Source organism: Humulus lupulus, chromosome X (genome assembly GCF_963169125.1).
Source record: "Humulus lupulus chromosome X, drHumLupu1.1, whole genome shotgun sequence".
Lineage (NCBI taxonomy): Eukaryota > Viridiplantae > Streptophyta > Magnoliopsida > Rosales > Cannabaceae > Humulus > Humulus lupulus.
In genome coordinates, this window is record NC_084802.1 from 24,051,254 (window position 1) to 24,076,313 (window position 25,060).

Sequence of the window (25,060 nt, forward strand, 5' to 3'; positions counted from 1 at the left end):
TGCATCTGAGCTCGTAGCCCACATTACTCGCTCTCATAATAGTATTAAACGTACTTAAGTGACTGTACGGATCAGATTTCCCATCAAATGGTGGGACATGAGGATTCCAAAACCCTTGAGGAAATGGAGTGCTGGAAATATGGGGGGCAAAGGGTTCAAGTTCCTTGTCAAACTCTTTGTCCCGATCCCGACCTTGTTCATTTTGTAAGAGCCTGAACGCTCTTTCCAGTTGATCAATCCTTTCTTGGACTGGATCCACGGGGGGTCTGACCTAAAATTGGTTATCATTGATCGCAATTCCAGCTTCGCGCCTCCGCATGGGATCCTTGCATCCATTTAGGTGATCTCTCGGGTCTGGATTCGAGGGGTTATTATTACCCTGATTATGGTTCAGGTGTTCCTGTAAGTCTGGGTGGTCCCTTTGATTCCCAGTATTTCTGCGTCCTCGGTCATACATACTGACCGATCTGGTGTCTCCTAAGCCCTTGCTGGTATGGCTCACTGTGCGGTTGTTTCGAGATGGGTTCCTTTCTGGTTGTCTCGTCTCAATTGTGTGAGACCGAGACATTTGGCTTCTCGTAGGCTGGGCGCCTCTACGTTCTCTAGCAGTCTCCCCATTCCCAAGTTTCTGCCCAGCTTGCCTTTCTCTATCACCCTGAGTCGGTTGCGTGTTTCTCTGAGGTAGTGAGGGATATCTTATCAGCGATGGTGGTTGCCTTATGGGTGATGGTGGCTGCCATCCATTACGGGGCCTAGAAGGTCCCGAGTTTTCCTGTGCCGGTTCAGGAACGTTCTGCGTGTTACCAGGATTTTGGGTCCGAGCCACTGCGAGGGCTCGGTTATTCCCAGTTTCGGCTGGTACCTCAGCAGTTGAGTTGACAATATCTCCAGCCCGGGTATTTCTCCGAGGCCTTGAGGGAGCAGGTTGTTCTGCCAGTGGCGGAGGTTTCTCTGTTCTTCATGTGGCAGCGTTTTTGAGAGGTCGCCCACGAGGCCTGCGGGGCAGAACATGAACATCTCGCGAAGGTGGAGCTTGGGCCTCTGGCGGAGGCGGGGGCTAAGCCTCATGCGCCTCAGCAGCCAATCTGGCCAGCTCTCGTTACGTTTCTTGGCCTCCGCCAATTGCTTTCGCAACTGACGATTTTCAAGCTCCACAATAGGGACATATCGCTCAGGGTTGTAATACATGTCCTCGTTGTCCCTGGGGGCCGGCGGTGCAGGTGGTCCTCGAGTGTCAGAGGATCCACTCCTTTCATCTGGGTCCGAATTTATCATCGGCTGTTTCTCAGATAGTCAACTTCCTCTAGGATTTCCTCCTCAGGAATATTGGGATCATTCGCGACCATAGTTGATTCAAGGAGGCTTCTTCGACTGATTAGACTCTGATACGTATTACTTAATTCTCTCAATGAAAGAACCAATCTGTTGACGCCATTTTTTGTCAACTTAAACCATAGATCAATTAAACAATGTAAACTATGGTGCAAATGGATAGTAAGGAGAAACAAGAAGGTTTTTACGTGGTTCAGCAGTTAAATCTGCCTAGTCCACGAGTCAGTGTTATTAAGACTTGGAGTTTTCTGGAAATTCTTCAAGGATGAATTACCCAGACTTTTCTCTCCAGTTATCAGATAATCGGTCCTTTACAAGTGGTCATTCCTCCTCTATTTATAGAGAGGTTAATTTCAGGAAGATATTCTGTATATTAATTCAAATAATTACATTAAATGTTGTATCTTCTATATACAAGGAAACATCCCCTGAAGACCCAGGGACGGATAACAAACTAAATAATATCCCTTAAATGTTGGGATTATACAACAATAAATATGTTCATACATAACGGGTTGTCCTAGATGACTCATCAGGTCTTCGAGGTCAGCGATCGACCCTGTGGCTGTCGAGACTTATGGTATTGCTACGAGCTTGCCACCTTACTCCAAGACATGCTCGGAACAGATAAATACTGTCGAGGCTATCAGACTCGAGCCTGCGTTTCCCAAGCTCGGGCTGCTCAATCCGATGGCACTCAATAACGGACGTATCCCAATGTCATGTCATTTCGAGCTCAGAAAGAATCCCAAGGTTACACATTTTCGAGATCGGCATTTTACTTCGGAGATCTTACAACTGGACCATACAGTGTATTTCATATATTTTGAGTTCACACTTGACAAGTCCAGTTTTCGAGGTCATAACTTCTGGTCTTGAAATCTGGGTGTAACACCAGTAATGAAATGTCAATCATTACAAGAGTGCAGTCTCATATTTATAGTGGAGTAATCATGAGATTAAATTTAATGAAAGAGTTTAATTAATAATCTCAAATTTATTGGAGCATGGAATTATAGGTCCATAGGTCCCCACAGCGACTCTATCAACACTATTCAATACAAGAGTTGATATAAAAGGAAAAATAGTTGAAAGACATATTTAAGAAGAAATTTGTTATTCGGGCCAAATATGCAATTATGTGATAATAGTGATTAACTAATTAATTATAAATTAATTTTTATTAACAAAATTAATTAATATTCAATTATTTTGTAATTTTTGAAATTATGTTAAATAACTAAATTAATTTTTGAAATTATATTAAATAATTAATTAATTATAATTTTTGAAATTATAATAAATTAAATATTTTATTTCGAATTTTATATTGGTTTTAATTGATTGGTAGAATTAATTAAATATCTTTATTTGAGTGGGAGATAATAATCTGATAAGTTCAAATTAGATTTGAATTTAAAAGATTGATATTTATTCAAATAATTAATTATATTTGATAATTAGTTGAAAATATATTTAATTCAAATTTGAATTAATTATCAGGTTGTTAGATTTTTATCTGACAAGGTAGTTTGAATAAATAATTAAATAAAAATAGAAAACTCAAATATTCCTAAAATATAGGGTGGTACACGACCACACACAGTCCATGGACTATATGTGGCGTGTACTGCATAATTTTCAAGGATATAATTTTCAATTTTATTTATTTAATTAATTAATGGAAAATTCAAAAATTAGTTTTTGGATATTTTCATTAATAAGATAATTAATTAATTAAAAGATAAATTGTAAGTTGGTTACAGATTTACTTTTTAAATTTGAATATTTTCTTTTTAAGTAAGACTAATTAGAAATAATCAGAAGACTGAGAGACTACTCAAAATACTCAAGAATTCGCTCTGTGAAAAAGAACGATATTTTTCTATCTTTCCCTGAAAAAGATAAAGAACCAATCTCAGGTCTATTATCTTGATCTCATGTGTTGAGTACATCAAGTAGAATCAGAAATTAACCATCATTTATTCTCTAACTGCCCACACACTTCTTGAGGTTTATAAAAAGTTGTGGAAGATCTTGGTGTGAATACCTGGGAGCAGCTTGGATAGGAAGTTCGTTCAAATTATGAAAAGATAGCAAGGACACTTGATAGGCATCAAGAGGTATGTTTTCTATTTACTTGCTTATGATTAGTGTATGTATTTTAATGGATCCGCATATTTAAAGGTAGTTTAAATATGTAACAAAAATTTTGTTGTACACTGGGCCAACCCACCACCATTCCGCTGCGTATTAGGAAACTCGTTCCTAACATAAAGACCCTATCCCGACCATATCTCGACATTATAAAGACCATATCTCTACCCCCCCCCCCCCAACCCTATAAAGACCCTATCCCGACACTATAAAGACCCTATCCCAACCCCCGACCTTATAATAACCTTATCCTGACCCTGTAAAGACCCTCTCACCACTGCCAGGGGTGAGAAGGTTTGGGAAAAAGGGCAAGCTAAGCCCTAGATTCATAGGACCTTTTGAGATCCTGGAGAGGATTGGGCTTGTGGCCTACGGGTTGGCACTGCCACCAACGTTATCGAGAGTTCATGACGTATTCCACATTTCTATGCTTTGGAAGTATGTCTCAGATAAAGCTCACATGTTGAAGTATGAGGATCTGGAGTTGTAGAAATATTTGTTATATGAGGAACGACTGGTTCAGGTCCTAGACAGGAAAGACATGGTTCTATGGAACAAGACAATTCCTTTAGTCAAAGTGTTATGGAGGAACAGCAAGGTCGAGGAAGCGACCTGGGAGCTTGAATCAGCGATGCTGGATCAATATCCCAAGTTATTCAGGTAAATTTCGAGGACGAAATTCTCAGTAGGAGGGGATAGTTGTAATGACCCAAAATTTCTAATAGGTCTTAGGGCCTTGATTAGCATGCCAGGAGGGCATAATTGGTATATGTATGTTTAATTGGTTAAATGGGCATATTTGTAATTTTGTCCGTTGAGGGAATAAATGTGATTAAATGTAATAAATTATTGAGACCAAATTATTATGTTGATATATTTGCAGTATATGGCTCGAGATGGTCCTAGTGAGCGGATTAGCGAAATAGTCACAGCAGGGTTTAATGCCCGGCTCGGTGGGAGCCTAGGGTACTTTTGGGAATTTAGGGGATATTTCGGGATTTATTAGATATTGAATAAGTATTTGGTAATTATTTGGACAATGGGATTATTTGGTAAATATTATGAACACTTGAGGAATTAGCGGGAACTGAGGAGAAATGACTATTTTACCTTTAGAGTAATTAAATGGTTAAGTAACCCAACGGGGGCATTTTGATCATTGTTTTTTACTGAGAGTAAGATCAACTAAGGTTCTAGAGGAAGTGAGAACCCACTAGGTACAAAGAAGCCTTAATCTCTCTCTCCTTTACCTTCTATACATTTCTTTCTTTTTTTCTCTCTTGCACCTGGAGAAATCTTGTTGGATTGAAAGCTTGAGAGCTTGAGGTTTGAAGTTGAGGCTGGTAGGAGGCTGGAAGCTTGAGAGGATTAAGCAGCAAGTGAGGTTTATCACCAAGGCTCAGGACTGAGGATCGTGCTCGGGACTGTTCTGTATTCTCCTCTCGGTATTTAAGGTAAGAAAACTACACCCCTGCGTGGTTGTGAACGGGACTGAGATTCCCAATTATTGGTTTCTTGTACTATGTGCTTATAAGATTGATGTGATATACAAGAATGACTGGCCTAAGGGAGCTGGGGCTGATGGTAAGTGTATTGAGCATGGCCCGGCCTAAGCGAGTTGGGGCCAACTAGATCAACAGGGGGGCTCGGCCTAAGTGTGCCAACCCTGATTATTTGAGAACTTGAGATATGTGTTTATCATTGATTAGTTGAATATTTGTACTCCGTTTTATGTTTGAACAAGATAAACTTGATTGCATATTCTTATTGTTACATGTGTTTGCTGTTTCTAGTTTTCTTTCTAGGCATTGGCTCACGGGTGCTACGTGGTGCAGATAAAGAGAAAGGGAAGCTAGACCAACCATGAGTTGGAGAGCTCTGCTCAACCACCACGGTCGAGGGAAAGTATAGGGACAGAGGCCTAAAACTTGTATTTTTCCATTAGAGTAGTTGTTGTTTGTATTTAAATTGTTCAGAATTGTAACTATCACTTGTACCCCGTTTTTGGGATCCCATGTCTTAAACATCCATTTTAATGAAAATCAACTATTTATGATCAAAATCTTTTAACCCTAATCTGATGGTTGACCTTAGGATCATGTGTCTATTCAAATGACTTGAATAACAAGTCTTGTACTATTTCAACTACACAGTGTAACAGTCTTGGTTATCCAGGGCGTTACAACTTGGTATCAGAGCAGTCTAGGTTTAAGGGTTCCTGAAGACTGGCTAGGCATGTACACTCGCCGCTAAAGACAAGCTCGACTCAGGGTTTGGTAACTATATATACTTGATTATATGTTTAAATGCTTGAATGAAATATAAATGTTGTAATTTGTGTGATTAATAGGGAGCATGACATACTGACAGGGCCTGGCCCTTGACTACTGTGTGATTATTATGAGGCGTGCTTATTAGCATTGCTGTTGTATGTGAATGAATATTTGAATGATTGTTTGCATCTTGGTTTCTTGTGGTTGGTTGAGTTTCAATGGTGGACTATGGAAATATTGTTAACCTGTCATCATTACTTAACCGCCGAGTTGATGATTGTAGATAAACTTGGATAATTATGCACCCAAGGAGATCTATACGACTAGCCGGCACAGGGTCTAAGGTTAGAGATGATGATCAGGGCCAGAACCCTCCACTGGTCCCTAAGAACTGGCAACAGATACTTACAGACATGCAAGTCCGGTTACAGAGTCAGGAAGAGCAGATTCGTCTTCTGAGACAACAGGCTCCGTCAGGGAGTGTTGCATCTATTATGCCATCTGCTCTGGCACCAGTTGTATAGACACCTGAGGTTGGGAACAGGTGGGAGCCACTTTGTGAGCGGTTCAGGAGACAACATCCTCTAACCTATGAGGGAGGACTAGACCCACTGAAGGCTGAATAGTGGATGAGTATGATCGCTTCTATTCTGGATTTTATGAGGGTGTATGGTAATGACAGGGTGGCCTGTGCCACCTATATGCTTATAGAGGATGCTCGTATTTGGTGGGAGGTGGCATCACAGGCCAGGGATATTTCTACTTTGAGTTGGGATGGGTTCAAAGATCTATTCAACCAGAAGTATTATAATGTTGCAATCAGGGCTGCGAAGGTAAATGAATTCACAGGGCTAGTACAGAGCAACATGACAGTTACAGAGTATGCCCTGAAGTTTGATAGGCTGGGGAAGTTTGCATCAGATTTGGTGCTTACAGATGCGGCCAAACAGGACAGGTTTATTCAAGGGCTCAATGCTGTGATAGCTCGGGATGTGAGGATTACCTCGGTACCTTGGCAGATGATTTATGCCCAGACTGTAGAGAAGGCTCTTACAGCTGAAGAGGAAAAAAACAAGATCTGGAAGGAGAGCGCTGCGAGACGGGATGTTCACAGGGAAGTGCCTCCATCCACAAGATTTGGTAGAGGCAGAGGCCCCAGTGATCTGAAGAGGAAGACCACTGACACCTCAACCACTGCTGGTCTTGATAGGAAGGGTCGGGGTGTTCAGAGTGGCCACTAGGGAGGCAGTGAGACATGGAGGAGTTACCCAGAATGCACGAGGTGTAGCAAGTGCCATCTGGGCGAATGTCGGGCAAAGGCTTGCTATTTGTGGGGGGGGGGGGGTTTGGGACACCTGAAGAAAGACTGCCCAACAACAAAGAAGGAGGAACCAGGGAAGGTGGGCAACTTGACTCCAGCTCGAGTGCTCACCTTGATGCGAGCGGAGGCCGAGGCTAGCCCCTCGGAAGTGACATGTCAGCTTTCTTGCACTGGCTCCACTTATACTGTTTTGATTGACTCTGGTGTTACACATTTGTTTGTTTCTAGTAAAGTGATTGATAGATTGTGTAGACCTAGTGAGTATTATACTGCGGGGTTTGGGACTATATACTGTGACAGTCAGAATCCCGTGATCCGTAAGGGGAAAGACCGGGTAAGCTGTGCAATCCCACACCGCCTGGGGAAGGTCAAGTGTAATGATTCTAAGACTGTGTAGGTATGGGACTACACAGTTGAAGAAGGCTTAAATTGATTGATGGGTACTACCTATATCAGGAAGGTGCATCTTCTTTTCGGTAGCCCATCACTTGAGAACTCCATGGTTAAGCGTGCTTGGCCTGGAGTAATCTAGGGATGGGTGACCTCCTGGGAAGTTTTCCCAGGAAGTGTGCAAGTGAGGACAAAGCACACTGGAAAGACTTGTCTTGGTTTGTAGGGCTATTCATCATTCCAGAAAGTAGCCATAGTGATGTGGGGCGTCACATATATTGCCTACAGGGGAAATGGTAGTTTCTAGGAGGTGGATTAGAGCACTTCCAGTGATGGTAGATAGTAGGGAATTATCAGTAGATTTGATCGAGTTGGGTATGGATGATTTCGATATGATCTTGAGGATGGATTGGCTGGTCAGATATGGGGCTACTATAGACTGCAGGAAGAAGATGGTGACTTTCGAGCCTGGGGGAGAAGATCCCTTTGTTTTCGTGGGTGATGTGCATGGACTTCTCATACCCATGATATCAGCATATTGAGGGCTAGGGACCTATTGCAGGGAGGTTGTATAGGTTTTCTAGCTAGTGTGGTGGATACCACCAGGGTTATGTCAGCAGGGCCGAGAGAGCAGATTGGTGCGCGAGTTCTTGGATGTGTTTTGTGAGGATTTAACAGGACTGCCGCCGCATAGGGAGATTCAGTTCGTTATTGAGTTAGTGTCGGGTACATAGCCAGTGTCGAGAGCACCATATAGGATGGCTCCGGCGGAACTGAAAGAATTGAAGATACGGTTACAAGAGCTTCTTGATTTGGGATTTATCCGGCCTAGTTTCTCGCCATGGGGTGCTTCGGTTTTGTTTGTGAAGAAGAAGGACGAGACTCTGAGGATGTGTATAGACTATAGGGAGTTGAACAAGTTGACCATTAAGAACAAATACCCCTTACCAAGGATCGATGACCTGTTCGATCAGCTGCAGGGAAAGACGGTATTCTCGAAGATTGATCTTCGATCTGGTTATCACCAGTTGAGGAACAAGGACGAGGATATATCGAAGACGGCCTTCCGAACGAGATATAGGCATTATGAGTTTTGGTCATGTCGTTTGGTTTGACTAATGCCCCAGCAACATTCATGGATTTGATGAACAAGGTGTTCAAGGACTTCTTGGATCAGTTTGTGATTGTCTTCATCGACGACATTTTCATTTACTCCAGTTCAGAGGCAGAGCATGAACAGCATCTCCGACAGGTCTTGCAGAGATTAAGAGAGCACCTGTTGTATGACAAGTTTAAGAAGTGTGAGTTTTGGCTACCAGAAGTGACATTCCTTGGACATATTGTTGGTGAAGATGGGATTAAGGTGGATCCAACTAAGATAGAGGTAGTGAGAGACTGGCCGAGGCCAAGGAACATCTCAGAGGTTAGGAGCTTTCTTAGATTAGCAGGTTATTACATACGGTTTATGGAAGGATTCTCAAAGATTGCTGCACCAATGACAGAATTGAAACGGAAGAATTTGAAGTTCACCTGGTTAGATAAGTGTGAGAATAGCTTCCAAGAATTGAAGCGACGACTGATTACTGCTCCGGTGTTGAGTCTTCCTTCGGAGGGAGGGAGGTTTGTGGTATACTATGATGCATAGAGGTTAGGATTGGGATGTGCGTTGATGCAAGATGAGAAGGTTATTGCTTATGCATCATGGCAGCTGAAGGAGTATGAGCAACGGTACCCTACCCATGACCTAGAATTAGCAGTGGTGGTATTCGCACTGAAAGTTTGGCGACATTATCTATATGGGGAGAAGTGCGAGATATACACCGATCATAAGAGCTTGAAGTATTTCTTCACCCAAAAGGACCTGAATATGAGGCAAAGGCATTGGCTAGAGTTGGTAAAGGACTATGATTGTGATATCCTTTACCACCCAGGGAAATCCAATGTAGTGGAAAACGCGTTGAGCTGGAGGGGCCCAGGACAGTTGTTTAGCTCAGCACAAATATTGAGAGAGTTGGTAGAGAAGATGACTAGAGCGAGGATAGAGTTAGTTGTGGGCCGGTTGGCTAATATTACCTTCCAGTTTACCCTCCTGGAGAGGATAAGAGAGGATCAGATGGATGATGTGCAGTTGCAGGAGGCTAGAGGGAATGTCCTAGCTCGGATAGCTAAGGATTATTCTATTTCAGAGACAATGTTACTATGGTATAAGGGTCAGATTTGTGTCCCGACAAATTTGGGTATTAGACGAGAGATATTAGATGAATCACATACTACACCGTACTCACTCTATCCAGGCACCACAAAGATGTATCGGGATCTACGGATGTTATATTGGTGGCCTGGGATGAAGAATGATGTAGTGAAGTATGTGACCAAGTGTTTGATCTGTCAATTGGTGAAGGCTGAGCATCAGCGACCAGTGGGGTTGCTACAGCCTTTGGGTATTCCCGAGTGGAAATGGGAGGACATTACCATGGATTTTGTGGGAGGTTTACCCAGGATAGTGGGATTACACGACTCGGTGTGGGAGATAGTAGACAGATACACCAAGTCAGCTCACTTTCTGCTAGTGAAGATGACCTATACTATGGATCCATATGTGGAGTTGTACGTGACGAAGATTGTATGTCTCCATGGGGTTCCCAAGTCTATAATAACATATTAGGACCCTATATTTACCTCCAAGTTTTGGGGTAGTTTGCAGAAGGCTATGGGGACATAACTGAAGTTCAGCACGACCTTTCATCCTCAGACTGGTGGACAGTTTGAGAGGACGATTCAGGTGTTGGAAGACATGCTTAGGGTGTGTGTGATAGACTTTGAAGGGTCTTGGAGTAAGTACCTCCCATTGATTGAGTTTTCATATAACAACAGTTATCAATCAGCGATTGGAGTAGCTCCATACGAGATGTTATATGGGAGGAGGTGTAGATCGCCCATTCATTCGGATGAGATGGGTAAGAGGAAGCATTTGGGGCCGAAGATGGTTCAGAAGACTAATGAAGCTATTGAGAAGATCTGGGCTCAAATGCTAGATTCACAGAGCAGACTATGCTGATCCTAAGCGTAGGGACATGGAGTTCCAGGTAGGGGACCACGAGTTTCTGCGAGTCTCACCACTACAAGGAGTGAGAATGTTTGGGAAAATGGGCAAGCTGGGCCCTAAATTCATAGGACCTTTTGAGATCCTGGAGAGGATAGGGCTTGTGGCCTACGGGTTGGCACTGCCACCGTCATTATCGGGAGTTCATGACGTATTCCAAATTTCTATGCTTCATAAGTACATCTCAGATATGACTCACGTGTTAAAGTATGAGGATCTGGAGTTGCAGACAAATTTTTCATATGAGGAACGATCGGTTCAAGTACTAGACAAGAAAGACAAGGTTCTACGGAACAAGACGATTCCTCTAGTCAAAGTGTTGTGGAGGAACAACAAGGTCGAGGAAGCGACCTGGGAGCTTGAATCAGCGATGCTGGATCAATATCCTAAGTTATTCAGGTAAATTTCGAGGAAAAAATTCTCAGTAGGAGGGGATAGTTGTAATGACCCAAAATTTATAATAGGGCTTAAGGCCTTAATTAGCGTGCCAAGAGGGCATAATTGGTATATGTATGTTTAATTGGTTAAATGCACGATTACGTGACATGGATGATTGATATGAGTATATGAATATGTGATATGCATGTTGACGAGTATTAGAAATGCATGTGGGCCCTTTATAGCTTATAAGGGCATATTTGTAATTTTGGTCGTTGAGGGCATAAATGTGATAAATGATTGAGACCACGTTATTATGTGGACAGTGTATGACTCGAGACGGTCCTAGTGAGCGGATTAGCAAAATAGTCACAGTGAGGTTTAATACCCGGCTCAGTGGGAGCCTGGGGGTACTTTTGGGAATTTATGGGATATTTTGGGATTTATTAGATATTGACTAAGTATTTGATAATTATATGGACAATGAGATTATTTGGTAAATATTAGGAACACTTGAGGAATTAGCGGGAACTGAAGAGAAATAACTATTTTACCCTTAGAGTAATTAAATGGTTAAGTAACCCAAATAAGGCATTTTGATCATTGTTTTTTTACTGATATTAAGATCAACTAAGGTTCTAGAGGAAGTCAGAACCCACTAGGTACAAAGAAGCCTTAATCTCTCTCTCTCTTTCTCTCTCTCTCTTACTTTCTATACGTTTCTCTCTTTCTCTCTTACACTTGGAAAAATTTTGTTGGACTGAAGGGGAAAAAGCTTGAGTGAGCTGCTGAAGAAAAGGGGCTGAGACTTGGAGCTTGAGGTTTGAAGTTGAGGCTGGTAGGAGGCTGGAAGCTTAAGAGGATTCAGAAGTAAGTGAGGTTTATTGCCAAGGCTCAGGACTGAGGATCGTGCTCGGGATCGTTCTGTATTCTCTGCTCGGAATTCAAGGTAAGAAACTACACCCTTGCGTGGTTGTGAACAGGACTGAGATTCCCAATTATTGTTTCTTCTAATATGTGCGTATAACATTGATGTGATATACAAGAATGACCGACCTAAGGAAGTCGGGGCTGATGGTAAGCGTACTGAGCGTGGCCCGACCTAAGCGAGCCAGGGCCAGCTAGATCAATAGGGGGCTAGGCCTAAGTGCGCCAACCCTGATTATTTGAGAACTTAAGATTATGTGTTTATCATTGATTAATTGAATATTTGTACTCTATTTTATGTTTGAACGAGATAAGCTTGATTGGATATTCTTATTGTTACATGTGTTTGTTGTTTCTGATTTTCTTGCTGAGCCTTGGCTCACGAGTGCTACATGGTGTAGTTAAAGGCAAAGGGAAGCTAGATCAACCATGAGTTGGAAAGCTGTAGGGGCGGAGTGTACATAGTCAGCTGCTCGACTGCCACAGCCGAGGGAAAGTACAGGGACAGAGGCCTAAAACTTGTATTTTTCCATTAGAGTGGTTGTTGTTTGTATTTAAACCGTTGAGAATTGTAACTATCACTTGTACCCTATTTTTTGGATCCCATGTCTTAAACATCCATTTTAATGAAAATTAACCATTTATGTTCAAAATCTTTTAATCCTAATCTGATGGTTGACCTTAGGATCACATTTTTATTCAAATGACTTGATTAGCAAGTCTTGCACTATTTCAACTACATAGTGTAACAGTCTTGGTTATCCATGGCATTACACAGAGGTACCCCACGCATGATCTAGAGTTGGCAGCAATGGTCTTTGCATTAAAGGTATGGAGGCATTACCTTTATGGGGAGAAGTGTGAAATATATATTTAGACCACAAGAGCCTGAAGTACTTTTTCACATAGAAAGACCTGAACATGAGATAAAGGCGTTGGCCAATCCTGTATCACCCAGGGAAGGCCAACGTGGTGGTAGATGCTTTAAGCTGGAAGGGTCTGAGATAGATATACAGTGTGAGACAGACATCCCGAGAGTTGGCAGAGGATATGACCAGAGTTGGTATAGATTTGCTGATGGGCTAGTTGGCCAATATCACGCTACAATCTACACTATTGGAGAGAACAAAGGAAGGTCAGTTGGGTGATCCAAAACTGACAAAGATCAGACGGGACCTCCTAGTTGGAGTGTCTAGGGATTATACAGTCTCAGATATAGGCTTGCTGAGGTACAAGGGTCAGATCTGTGTTCCGATGGACACTGTTATCAGACGGGAGATTCTGGATGAACTCATACTACCCCTTACTCTTTGCATCCAAGCACCATGAAGATGTATCAGGATGTGAGATCGCTATATTGGTGGCCGGGGATGAAGAGGGATGTGACAGAATATGTGGCTAAGTGCTTGACATGTCAACAGGTCAAGGCTGAGCATCAGAGACCAGCAGGGCTATTACAGCCTCTGGACATCCCAGAGTGGAAATGGGAGGACATCATGAGCTGATTTCGTGGTGGGGTTACCTGGGACTGTGGGTCAACGTGATTCGGTGTGGGTTATCATGGGTCGAGACACCAAATCAGGTCGCTTCTTACCAGTTAGGACAACATATACAGTTGACCAGTATGCAATTGAAAGGATGATACAGATATTAGAGGATATGCTGCTAGCATGTGTGCTGGACTTTGATGGGTCCTGGAGTAAGTATTTGCCTTTGATAGAGTTTTCCTACAATAACAGCTATCAGTCAACCATTGGGGTGGCTCCTTATGAGATTCTATACTGTAGGAAATGCAGATCTTCCATTCATTGGGATGAGATAGGAGAAAGGAAATACTTGGTTCCTGAGGCAGTTCAGAGGACCAACGAGGCTATTGAGAAGATTAAAGCTCAGATGCTCGCTTCTCAAAGCGAGCTGAAAAGTTATGCTCATCCCAAACATAGGAACGTGGAGTTCCAAGTGGGAGACTATGTCTTCCTTAGAGTCTCACCATGGAAAGGGGTGAGGAGATTTGAGAAGAAGGGAAAGCTGAGCCCTGAATTTGTGGGACCATTTGGGATCCTAGAGAGGATTGGTCAGGTGGCCTATAGGTTGGCCTAACCTCCAACACTGTCAGTCGTACACAATGTATTTCATATTTTGGTCCTTCGAAAATATGTGTCAGACGTGACTCGTGTGTTGAGTTATGATGATTTGGAGCTTCAGGTAGATCTCTCCTATGAGGAACAGCTAGTCCAGATACTAGACAGGAAGGACAAGGTCATGAGGTGCAAGACTATACCTTTGGTGAAGGTATTATGGAGGAACATCAAGGTCGAGGAAGCGACATGGGAGCTGGAATCAGATATTCAGAATCAGTATCCCGATCTGTTCAGGTAAAATTTTGAGGACGAAATTTTTGTAAGGATGAGATAGCTGTAACATCCCAAATTACCTAATAAGGCTTAGGGCCTTGATTAGGGGGCTAGGATGGAAAGCTATGGAAAATTATGTGTTTATGTGATGTATTTGGGTGTTATTATATGATAATGTGAGTTATATTATAATATGACTTATTATTATGTTTAGGTGTAATAAATATGCATGTAGACTTGTTTATTATAAGAAGGGCAATTTTCATAATTTGGCCTGTTATGAGTATATTTGGCATATGTGTGATATATGTGTGAGACCACATTATTTTTTTTTTATCAAAAGGAAAATTTTATTGATCAACAAACTAGATACCACTAATAAAGGCTGGTAAAAACCACCTCAAAAGTCTAACAAGTTTCAAATTATTGACAAATTTTATCATTTTTCTTTCTCTAATAGCACAATGACGACCTATTAAGTTCTGCACTCTAGCCTTAACTGAAAACCTGATCAAGTTATCTATTTTAGACACAGGCAAACAACTCTTCTCAACTCAGCAGTGGTTCCTGTTCAGCCAGATGAGGTACACAGTAGCTGCACAAGCTGCATTTGCCACCAACGAACACCAACCTGTACGGGGCAAGGACAACCACTGAATCCAAGCCGCATACTGAACTGGCCAAGAAGCCCCTCTCAGCCACCCTTGAACAGTCTTCAATACTTTCCTGGAGAAAGCACACTCAAAAAAGAGATGAGAATGACTTTCATCTTCTTGAGAACTAACAGGGCAACTTAAAGAGGTGAGAGGAACATGACAGTGATGAAGCCAATCCCTTGTGAGGAGTTTCTGGTTCACAGCAAGCCAAAGGATAAATTTGTGCTTAGGAACCGAGAGCCTACACCAAACTGCCTTCTCATATTGCACCAAAATGCTAGGAAACACAATAGAATAAAGCTTTCCCAGCTGAAGCTTTCCATTCCTAACAGCAGCCTCCAAATCAGCTCTAGACAAAACATGACAGAATTTGATGATTTTCCTCCAATACCAGCTGGTATCTTGCTTTAACAGATAATCCCATATTGAAACTCCTTTTAAGTAAATACAATTGACCCATTTACCCCAAAGCATGTACTGCTTGGAGGAAACAGCCCAGATGAATTTAGCCAACATAATTTTATTCCAAGAAGAACTCTCCCTAAAACCCAATCCACCAAAAGATTTTGGTCGACAGACATGCTCCCAAGAGATAAGATGAAGCTTGCTTCTGTTATCCTTCTCACCCCAAAGAAAGTTCCTACAAAGACAATCTATAGCTCTGATTACACTCTGTGGTAACAGAAAAATATTCATCCAATAAGAATGAATCCCCAATAAAACAGAGTGAACTAATTGGACCCGACCAGCATAAGATAAATGGCGACTAGCCCAACCATTCAGCCGAATTCTCATTTTCTTAAGGATAACATCACAGTCAGTAGCCCTCCATTGAGTAGGTCTCAATGGGACACCCAAATATTTCAAAGGGAATTTCCCTTCAATCAAATTAGAACACTGCAGAAGTGGAACTTTATCCCCAGCAACTAGCCCTCCAATATACATTCTAGATTTGCTTTGATTATTTGAGAGGCCCGAGGACATAGTAAATTCATTAAACACTTTCTGAATTATCATGAATGACCTCGGGTTGGCTTTGCAAAACAAGAGGAGATCGTTAGCAAAACAAATACTAACAAGCTTTAGAGACTTACATAAAGGATGAAATCTGAAATCTTTCTCCATAGTAGCCTTTAACAGCAAACGAGATAGATAATCCATCACCATAACAAACAATAAAGGAGATATTGGGTCTCCTTGTCTGAGACCTTTTGCTCCTTGAAAATGACCTTGAATGCTACCATTCATCATTAAAGACTAGGATGACCCCCTAAGGCAAAACATGACCAACCTAATAAATCTCATCGGAAAACAAAAAGCATGAAGAAGGTTTTCCAAAAAATCCCAGTCAATTGAGTCATACGCCTTGCTAATATCAATCTTCATAAGACACTGAGGGGAAATATTTTTCCTATTGTATCCTTTAAGAAAGTCTTGAAGAATAAGCACATTATGAGCAAGAGAGCGATGCTTGATAAAAGCCCCCTGATTCTGATTAATCAGTGAAGGAAGAACAGATTTTAGCCTATTGCACAACATTTTGGATATGCATTTGTATATAGTATTGCAACAAGCAATAGGTCTAAAATCAGTTGCATTTACTGGCTGGTCCACTTTCGGGATAAGGGATATGAGAGTTTTGTTTAAAGACTGAGGAATGCAAGCTGAGTCAAAAAACTCAAGGACGGCTAATGCTATTTCCTTGCCTATATCCTTCCATAATGCTTTGAAAAATCCCGCCCCATACCCATCCGGACCTGGGCTTTTAAGTGAGTGGATACTAAACATAGCTGCTTTAACCTCAAGGACAGTGAACGGCTTGATCAAACTCAACTGGGCTTCACTACTCAACACCGAACCATATCCACTAGCTTGAACATCAATATTACCCGTAGCCTGGCTAGCTGTACCCAGAAAACTCTTAAAATGCTGCAGAAAGTGACTAGTAACTTTAGTATAATCATCCACAACATGCCCTTCATCAGACACATAGGACACAATCCTATTAGCTAATTTCCTCTTCTTTAAACTAGCATCAAAAAACGAAGAGTTGTCATCCCCAAAGCGTAACCAGTCTATTTTTCTCTTTTGGTAGAGGAAACTAGCATACAATCTCTCCTGCCTTTTAAAATCCAGAAAAGCTTCTCGATCCTCATTACACAATCTGCTATTGGACGGATCAGCAAAGCAGTTAGAATGGGCATGTTGATATAATCTTTTGCTTCTCTCATAATTACAAGCTACATCCCCCATTACCTTCCAGTTAAACGCCTTCAAGACATGCTTAAGACGGGTAAGTTTCCAGTTGATTTGCTCTAAACCTCTGCCATTATACATTAACTTTTTCGACCAGTTAGCTAAAACCGTTTCCCTAAATTGAGGATGAGAGATCCACATGTTATAAAATCGAAAAGGCTTCACCCCAACCCTTAGAGCAGGAAGATGTTTAATCAAGATAAAAGAATGAACTGACATAACCTCCCATTGAGAACAAGCAGAGACTAAAGGATAATCATCTAGCCAAGCTTCATTAACAAAAACCCTATCCAACTTGGAAAAAATACGAGCCCCTCCTTCTTGATTATTAGACCAAGTATAAAAGGACCCCATAACCTTCATTTCATCAACTAAGCCAAGATCAAGCCACTGTCTAGCATCCTCTATTTCTTTCACTGTGATAGGTCTGCCTCCCATTCTATCATTCGGAGCAAAAATAGCATTAAAATCCCCAAGAATAATCCAAGCTTTAATAGCCATTGCAAATGGGACAAATCATGCCATAAAGTTCTCCTAGTCTCCAAACAATTAGAGCCATAAACAATTGTAAGACAAAAACCAGGTTTATTGCATAATCTAACTTGACAGTGTAATAATTGGGCACTTTCCTCGATCACTTCAATATGCACCAACTTAGCTTTCCAGATCAATAAAATTCTACCCTCCAATGTTTCACTACTGTAATACTCCCAACCAAAAAAAGTAGAACTCAAAACTTCTTTTATTTTTGCTCCCTTGATTTTAGTTTCAAGTAGAGCCCCAATCCCAACTTTATTCAATCTACAAACACAAGAACCATCTTCTATTTATTCAGCTTATTCAACCCTCTAACATTCCAACTCATTATGTTGCTACAATCCATACTTGTCTGGTGTGGTTGGGAATGTAGATACTGGTTTCTAATACTCCTGGAGTACACTAAACTGGTTCATGATCTGCTTAACTGAAGTCTGGACTCCTTTCCTTTTAACTCTAGTAGTTTTCGGAGAAACCCAGTGAGCCTCTACAGGATTAGTATATGGCTGAACAACAGCTAATTGAGTAGAATTTATCTGATGAACTGAACCAGGAGCAATCAGACTTACAGGTTTCTCTGCCTCAGGTTTCTCTTCATTCGGGTGTACATGTTTCTCTACCTCAGATTTATCTGCATTCGGACTGCCAGGTTTCTCTTCCTTATGCTTCAATTCTTTCTGCCTCCAAACAACATCAGAGACATACTTACACGATGTTACTGAGTGTCCCAATTTCTTACAATTAGTACACTTTGTTGGCAACCATTCATAGTCTATAAGCTGTTCCATAATTTGACCCTTCTCATTGAAATAACTAATGAATTTCAGAAGAGTATCAGCAATCTCCATCTCAACTAAGATACAAATTTTATCATTGACCGATCCTTGGTTATTTTGTCAATCATTATAGGCTTACCTATTGTGCTAACAAGAGCACTCAAACAATTCACTCCCCAGTATTGCAATCCTAGATCAGGTAACCGGATCCACATAGGCACTGATTTAATGGACTTCAAGGATTCAATATCAGCAGTCCATGGACGGAGAACAACTGGTTTCTTATCAAAATGCACCACACCTGACTCCAAAACCAGATCACGCGTTGCTTCATCTATGAATTTCACCATAGTAAAACCAGCATTCATTCGGGCAACACTCACAATGCCAAGCTTACCCCAAATCTGTTTGATAAACCCTTCAAAAACTGCCAGAGGTGGATTAGCACCAATCACCACAAATATCAAAGCTGATTTCCAGAATGAAGCTTCCACTTCAATCTCCTCCATATCCAATTTCGCAATTATCTGACCATCCTTCTGAAAAGGTTTCGAATAATGAAGCTTTGTACATCCATGTGACGGAAGTGTTTCCCAAAATTTTGCCCAGGTTTCCTTGGCTGATTCCTGGAAAGATTGTTCCTCAACCTCTGTAGCCCAGGTCATTTTATCATGGTCCTTGGTTAACTCGTAACCCTCCTTCGAATCATCACTCGAATCCCTAGCATCATGCTCTTGTTCTTCTGTAATCCCCAAGCCTTCAATGTCTTCTTTCACAGATCGTTGTTGCTCATTATCTTCTTCATTGGATGAAGGGAGCTCCGATGCAACGACTGGTTTTGCAAGCTTCGGCCAAGTTTTTCGCCTCCTCGCCATGGAAGAGAGAGAACCTGAGTATCACGCTTTATCGTTGAGACCACATTATTATGTGGATATATTTGAGTTACTCGGTACGAGGCGATCCTAGAGAGCAAGTTAGTGGGAAAGTCACAACGAGACCAATACTTGACCCGGGGTGAGTCAAGGGGTATATTTGGTATTTAGTACATTACCGGGTCATTGGGTAGTGGGAATAAATATTTGAGGTTATATATGGTGTTAGTGAGATCAGGAGGGAATTTTGGAGATTTTGACAATTTTACCCTCGGGGACGTTTTTGGGGTACCCCAAGCACTGGGATTTGCTTAAAGTTACTTAAGCTCGAAGTAACCTGACAGAAGAAAAGTATGTTCAAAACATTTTCTCTCTCTCCCGTTCTCTTTTTGAAGTTCGTTAGCATTTTCGAAGGAAATTTGAGTTTTAGGACTCATATTCAAGCAAGGTTAGAGTCATAACGATTTTAGGGAAGATTAGAAGCTTGATAGCAAGAGGAATTAACTGGAAAATGGCCTAATCATATGTAATTTAAGATTTGAATTTATAATTTTTCGTTTCTTTAAGTTTCTTAAGTTTTGAATTGGATTTTTCTGTTTTGATGAGTTTTTGAATTGGTTGAAACTTGGGTTTTGATGGTTTTGGGCTGCTGAGTTGATTTGGAACTTTGTTTTTGGCATTTGGATAGGTTTGGATAGGTTTATGGAAGGATTTGATATGGGAAAATGGAGGAAAAAGGCTGAGTTCCAGGTCGAGCCGTGATCCTATTCTTGGGCGCCACAACTCAAGCAGGACGAAGAAGATGAAAGGGCTGCTGGGCTATTTGGGCCGCGGCACCTGTTAGGCACACTGCGGCGCGGGGTGTAGTAAGAGAGGGCTTTGGGCCTTGACTTAAGCGAGTCGCGACTCAAGGGCTTGGGGCCGCAACTCAAAATAGGAAATTTGGCCAAAACAGGTTTTTAGTGATGGGAACTCAAACCTAAAGGCTCAGGATCGGTTCTACTACCCGGTTTAGTAGAATTCGAGGTCCTGTGGGCTAGGACTTGGTCCGGGAGTGTTTATTTGCTTGTTATTGACGGGGTTCTATATTTGGTTATGACTAGGTTACCGCTAGGGGCTTAGGATCAGGATCGTGCTCGAGGATCCTTCTTATTTTATATTACACTCATACCTGTGGTAAGAAAACTACACCCAATATGTGATGTACATGATTAGGGCTTGGCCCAAATGTTAAATATAATCTTGATTGGGCATGGGCCCCTGTAAATGTGCATGATAATGATTATGCCTGTGAATGAATGATTAAGCATGCTGAATGCTCTATTTATGGAAATTTGTTATATGATGACTGCTTGTTAGCATTATATAATTAGAAAAAGCTTGACTTATTAGTCAAGGATGTCAATAGCCCTGGGCGTTGATCGAAAAGCATTGACTTAGATCTAATCAAGGTTAGATCTAATCAGGAGCGCATCATACACTTGTTCGACCCAATGGCCGTGGAAAACTATGGCGCCAGGTACGCTAGGCCAGCTCCAAGGCTATTTATTCATAAGATAGGACAATGGGCCCCGGGGAGACTTATTAGTCCCATATCCTAGGGCGCTGAGCCCCAGTGTGATTTATTAATCTGTAGCTTGGGCATCGAGCCCCAATATGACTCATTACTCATTTAATTAGGGCAGCTGGCCCCATATGACATTGTAGTCATTTATTTGAACAGTATGCATGCATGAGTATGGTTATTACTGTTAGGCATGCTTAATATGATTTGGTAACGTGATATTAACTGCTTATGTGCATGTTTAAGTTTTCTTGTTGGGCCTTGGCTCACGGGTGCTATGTGGTGTAGGTAAGGGGAAAGGAAAGCTGTACCAACCATGAGTTTGATAGCTTAGGTGGCGACGTGTACATATGCAGCCGCTTGACCACCACGATCAAGATTTCTCAGAGGAACTAGGGTTAAACCCTATTTTTGCCGCTTAGGTCGGCAGGTTGTAACTTTTGATATTGTAATTACTTTTTTTGAACTATATATGAACAACTTTGTAAACGTTTATTATGGGATCCCATGTACAACTTAACGTTTTAATGAATTATCTATTCCTTTTAACCAAATTTTTTGTACCCTAGACCATTAATCACATTTAGTTGCATGTTTATGGCCAAACGACTCGTTTAGCTTGTTTAGCACTATTTAAAATACACAGTGTAACAATTTTGGCTAACGAGGGTGCTGCAGATACTCTAAAGAGGAATTAGCCTGCATTGGGATGTTTATTTGGAAATTTCGATAGGGAGAAATGAGCTCATTAATTGGAAGCAAAAACATTCTTCTGCTAATGAGTTAGTTGAATTAGCTAAACAATGTCTTGAACAGTGGATTCATGCTCAAGAATATGACAAGCAGTCATCATTGGGTATAGAGTGCCTAGCGATGGGAGTGAGCATTGGACCAAGCCACAAGATAATATGATCAAGGTGAATGTTGATGCTTCTATTTACATTGGTAGAGAGGATCTTATGGTTTGGGTTGGGTTGCACGTGACCACACAGGGGCTCTTTTGGAGGTCCATGGACGCTGCAGAAATGGAGTTGTTGGTCCTGAGGTAGCTGAGGCAATTGGGGTCAAAGAGGCACTCAACTGGATTAAAACTAAGGACTAGCCGAAGACATCTATAGAGTCTAACTGTCAAAGGGTTGTTCAAGCTATAAGAAGTTCTATTTGTATGATATCCCCTTTTGTCTTGTTAACAAATGATTGTAAGGAATTACTCCACTCTTTGAACAGTGTTTCCATTGTCTTTGTTAAACGTTTTGCAAACAAGATCGCTCATCATGTTTCTAGACAATCTTGTTCCTCCTCATATTGTATTTTCAGAGGGAATGATTTTCCTTCTGCTTTGTTATCCTTGTGTTTAGAGGATAACTCTCATTAATGAAAGTATCTCATTTTATTAAAAAAAAAAACTTTAATTTTTTTTTTGGTGCTATGAATTAAACACTTTTATCAAATTATGTCAACAAAACATAGCTAAACAACCATCTTTATTCAATTTTAAATATAATATGTGAAATTTGACATTAAAAAATAAATAAATATTATATTTGGTATTGTGCTCTATTACACAATATCAATTTAAGATGCTTTTGATATACAAAGTAAATTATTATTAATAATCAATTAATATTTATTGAAATTAATTTTTTCTATATATCTTTTTATTTTTGTACTCTAAATCTGAAAAAAAAAAGAGTAAATTAAAATTTTGTAAAAATTAATTAACAAAAAAAAACCTATTCTAAAATAAAGACAGGCGTTACTTAAAATAAAATAAAACAAAAGCCCTCATTAATAATCAGATGATAAAAAAAACTGTAACGAAAATATAATAACTGTACTGTAAATATACCGTTTGTGCTAAATTTAGCACATGTTATATATTTCTCAAATCAAATTTTATGTCCCATTTTTTCCAATCCTTCACATGTCAACAATTAATAGAAAAAAATAACACACAGATTTCCATTCACATTTCACAGTAAATTTGACACACTCTAATTAACAATAGTCAATATTTAGATAAGGTATGTTGTTCGTTAATATTTTGATTAATTATAAAAACAAATGAAAGTTAATACATGTCTTTAAAGTAAAACAAGAATTAAAAAGCAATGTTGTGCTTTTATTGTTAAAGAGCTAAGCTATATATAATTAAACATTAGTGTTCTACGATCAAACTCTATCCTCACAAAGTTGGATAATGCTCAACCCTCGAGTTCCTCGTAATCATCATATTAATCCACCATAACCGAATCCTCTTAGCCCATCTGGGAAACCATCTCAATATGAAAGGTAAAAGAAAAGCAAGCCCTAAAATAACATTCCTCACACCACCTTTATTATTCTCACTCTGCAAACCCTGCACAGACCACCCATAAGCGAACATCATGGAGTATATGGATATGTGAAGCTCTCTCTGGAAAGGGAACCCCGCCGTCAGATAGATTATCACGTTCAGTGACGCCGTCAGCCCTAACGAGTTTCCGAACAAGAACATCTCCGACGCAGCTAGGGTTCCCAAGTTCGCCAAAACCGCACCAAACCCTATCGTGAAAGGCAGGGACTTGCCTGGAATGTAAGGCATCTCTTGTTCCACAGGAGATGGAGTGATGACGTCAGGAATATGTAGCAGTGTGTAAGAATTATTATCATCATCAGCGTTAACTTTTCTTTCTATATTCGTTGACTTTGTGGTGGAGAAACTGTTGGGAGGGTTGACTCCGGCTTGGAATGTGACGGTGGCGATGAGCGTTGCGACGACGAGGAGAGCGTTTCTTGTGTCGCTTGGAGAGTCTCTTCTTCTCTTGTAGCGGAAGTATTTGATCCAGTCCTCTTTTTGATCAGCTTCGAATTCTTGTAGTTGGTTGATGTTTGATACGACGACGTTTGAGGAGTTATGATCATGAGATGATGATGATCGATTGAGGGTGGCTCCAGTGGCTTGTTGGAGAGTTTCTTTGAGTTGAATATCAATGGGATTCTCCAATATTTGTATGTCTATTATATCCATTGCTGTTAAACCCCTTGAGTTTCTTGCGTTTATTTCCAGTTTGGTACTGCGGCTAAGCAAGAGCTCTACTCTCTTCATGAAAATTTATAGTTAATAAATAGGTACTTAATTGTATCAAGAAAGATATATATATATATTTATATATAACTATATATACATATATATAGAACTCTGAAGTGAGTCATTTGATTGAAATGACTAAATAAAAAATTACCTCATGTTGTTTTCTAGCTACGGCGAGGTGCAAAACCGTGTTGCCATCATTATCACCCCAATTAACAATTTCTTCTTCTCCAATCTTTTCAACCCATTCCACCAAGTGCGTAAAGGCCTCAAATTTGCTGTACTTCACAGCCAAATGAAGTGCAGTTTCTCCAAGAGAAGTCAAATCCTCAACACACTCTTTAGAAGAAGAGATCAATTCATCAATGACCTCAAGCTTTCCCCTCATGGCAGCATAGTGAATAGCCGTTCTTCCATCCCTCCCCTTCAAACGACACAAACTAGTTGTTGTCGTACAGCTTTTTATGAGAGCTTTTACGATCTCTGCATGCCCCAGAGCCGAAGCTATGTCAAGTGGCCTAAACCCATCTTTGTTTAGCTCTTCAACCAACTCAGGCTTAAGCTTTGAAATTTCTTTCACAAAACTAAGTTTCCCAGCTTTTGTAGCTATGTGAAGTGGGTTTTCATGGGGGGAGACGAGTGCGTACTCGGCTAGAATCAAAGGGTTTTCTTGGATCAGTTGCTGTAATGCTTCAACATCGCCTTTCAAAGAAGCCTCGAACAATCTTGTACTTGACATATTTCTTTTCTTGGACTAATTAATTACACCAAGATTGTTCGTATAATAAAAGTAAATTTATTAAGTGCTTGGGTTATTAGATATACATTAAACAAAGGAACACAAATAGGGTATTGAAGTGGTTATAATAGCGCTATATATATAACCCAATTTTCACTTCTTCGATACGCAATATCAAGCTTTATTTATTTGGCAATTAGTCCCTCATACTTTGATTATTTTTTTAAAAGATCCAACACTACATTGTATTTTTGTTTTTTACTTTTTGTGAGTGTGATGATCACAAATTTAGTCTATACTACTCACCTCTCCACGTGGACCCCATCTCTCAAATATATCACAAAAATATGAA

At 40.6% G+C, this 25,060-nt stretch overlaps 1 protein-coding gene across 1 annotated transcript; it reads right to left on the reverse strand.

The window, feature by feature from the left end:
* Positions 1 to 23,081: 23,081 nt before the first annotated feature.
* Positions 23,082 to 24,708, reverse strand: LOC133805626 (ankyrin repeat-containing protein BDA1-like). Its single transcript, XM_062243800.1, has 2 exons — positions 24,106 to 24,708; positions 23,082 to 23,969 (listed from the first exon to the last, which is right to left on the reverse strand). The coding sequence occupies exons 1-2, from the start codon at positions 24,706 to 24,708 to the stop codon at positions 23,082 to 23,084; spliced, it is 1,491 nt and encodes a 496-aa protein (XP_062099784.1).
* Positions 24,709 to 25,060: the final 352 nt, after the last annotated feature.